Source organism: Lactuca virosa, chromosome 1 (genome assembly GCF_052849685.1).
Source record: "Lactuca virosa cultivar CGN04683 chromosome 1, Lactuca_virosa_CGN04683_v6, whole genome shotgun sequence".
Classification (NCBI taxonomy): Eukaryota; Viridiplantae; Streptophyta; class Magnoliopsida; order Asterales; family Asteraceae; genus Lactuca; species Lactuca virosa.
This window is the reverse complement of record NC_136426.1, coordinates 97,204,465-97,206,587: the sequence shown is the minus strand read 5'-3', so window position 1 is coordinate 97,206,587 and position 2,123 is coordinate 97,204,465. Positions and strand designations below refer to the sequence as shown.

The 2,123-nt window shown below is 36.7% G+C and overlaps 1 protein-coding gene across 1 annotated transcript; it reads right to left on the bottom strand.

The window, feature by feature from the left end:
* Positions 1-820: 820 nt before the first annotated feature.
* Positions 821-1,435, bottom strand: LOC145117459 (uncharacterized). Its single transcript, XM_079053752.1, has 2 exons — positions 1,060-1,435; positions 821-960 (listed from the first exon to the last, which is right to left on the bottom strand). The coding sequence occupies exons 1-2, from the start codon at positions 1,433-1,435 to the stop codon at positions 821-823; spliced, it is 516 nt and encodes a 171-aa protein (XP_078909878.1).
* Between the last annotated feature and the right edge of the window lie 688 nt (positions 1,436-2,123).

The following is a 2,123-nucleotide window of genomic DNA, read 5'->3' as shown; positions in this document are numbered from 1 at the left end:
TCCAAAGCACTTAAAAACACCTTATTGTTTATCACAATGCTCAAACTAGGGTTAGGGTTTCAAGGGAGGGTGTTGGAGAGGTTGAGGCTGAGAATGGAATGAGTTTAGGGAAGTTAAGGAGCTTAAATAGGGCTCAAACCACAAAAATGGGGTTTGGGCACTGATCGCGTACGCCCAACGTACTACATGAATGCCTAGTATACGCCCAACGTACTCCATGTATGCCTAGTACGCCCAACGTACTGAACGAAGCCCCAAAACCTTCCTAACTTCAAATGATCATAACTTCTTCGTTCCAACTCCGTTTTCGACGATCTTTATATCCACGGAAAGGTATTGAGGAGCTCTATAATCCTATCTAATTACTTTTTAACTTAAAACACATCGAACTAAAATCCTTAGTTCATAAAATAAGTCTGAAACATCACTTTTCCCGATTTACCCTTTGACTCCAAAACGCAATCAAGGGTTTGGATCGCACAACCAATATTATCACCATCCAATAGTGTCTAAACCTCATTCCATTGAAGCCCAAGGCCTTTACTTGATCCATTTACCGCCCACAATCCCAAAATAAGAAACTTCTCAAAACAGGATGTTACATATTATGCAAAGTAACACAAGCAATAAGTACATTATTTATTGTCCCTATCATGTGCTTGTATCGGGTGTTTTATGTAGTGTCATTTCTTCTTGAACACACCAAAAGCCCGTTCAACATACTTCATTGCCTATTATTGTGCTAACTTGAACAATTTCCTTTTTTATCTTGTGGATATGTGTATGATTTGACAAATGTAGCATACTCTGGATATGAAATCTAGATATATCTCATCCCTATGGTAATAATCAAACTTGCATTCATTTCCATCACAACATATGGAAAATTTGGTGCTTTACCCTGCAGAATGTCATTGAATATCAACAACGCACATGGTATATTTAGGTCATTGTTTGACCCTGTCATGCCAAAGAAAGCATGTCAAAACCATAAATCGTTTGACACCACTGCTTCTAGCATTACAGTCGACACTCCATGATCAACCCTTGTGAATTGACCTTGCCATGCATTCAGACAATTTTCCCACTCTAAATGTGTACAATCAATGCTACCAAGCATTCTTGGGAAACTTTGTGTACTTTTATATGCAGCGTACAATTTATGTGCAACGTTCAACTGTTCAACGTTACTTCTTGCAGGCTTCCACAAATATATTTCATTGTATAGGTCTATAACATACTCACAAAAGTTGTATACAAATTCTTGGACAGTTCTTTCAGACATCTTCAAATACTCATTTTGTGCATCAGAGGCGTTGCTATATGCGAAAATCCTAATTGTCGCACTACAACTTTGTATAGGACTAAAACCTAGTCTACCTTTACCATCATATCTCCATTGAAAGTATTCATAATTAGCTTCTAAATCATTCATTATACACATGAATAAACGTTTACTGATACGGAAACAACGTTTGAATTAAACATTGTCATATAGGTAATCATCGACGAAGTAATCATGTACCAGAAGTGTGTGTGCAGCCTCACGATTCCCTTTGATTGAATTTCTAGTCCTATTGATGGTGTTTGAACTTTCACATTCTAGAACCATCAACGCAACTACTGCTTCCATCAACGAGTGGAAATACATATCATCGTCATCGGATGAAGATGACGAAGAAGAATATGACAAATTGTTCATCATTTTTGGATGTGTGGTGAATGAATAATTTTGTATAGGGAGATAGAATGCGTGTTTGAGTGTATGATTTAGATGGTATAAAATGGTATTTATAGAGTAATTGGGTGGTGTTTTATTTATTATTTATAAAAAAATCGAAACGGTCATATGATTGTTTTTCTTTTCTCTCTCCGTTGTAATGCATCGTAGGAGCACTCACGAAACATCACACTTACGTTTCTCATGGGTGGCGTTGCTTACCAACTTACGCGTGACTTGGCTATGCCAAGTCGCCTTATGCCTGGGTTTTAAAGGCATTCCTTATAGCCTAAGATATATGTTAAAAAACGTTTTGAGTGATTGTCCTTTATTAGTTAAAAGATGAAGACTTGCAAAATTTTCAAATGAATATGATGCATTGATGCAAAAATAATGACTTATC

Coding starts and splice junctions, on each gene's coding strand:
- LOC145117459 (XM_079053752.1), bottom strand. CDS start 1,435: ATGAATGATTTAGAAGCTAATTATGAATACTTTCAATGGAGATATGAT. Junction 961..1,059: donor TTGTCTGAATGCATGGCAAG/GTCAATTCACAA, acceptor TTGGCATGACAG/GGTCAAACAATGACCTAAAT.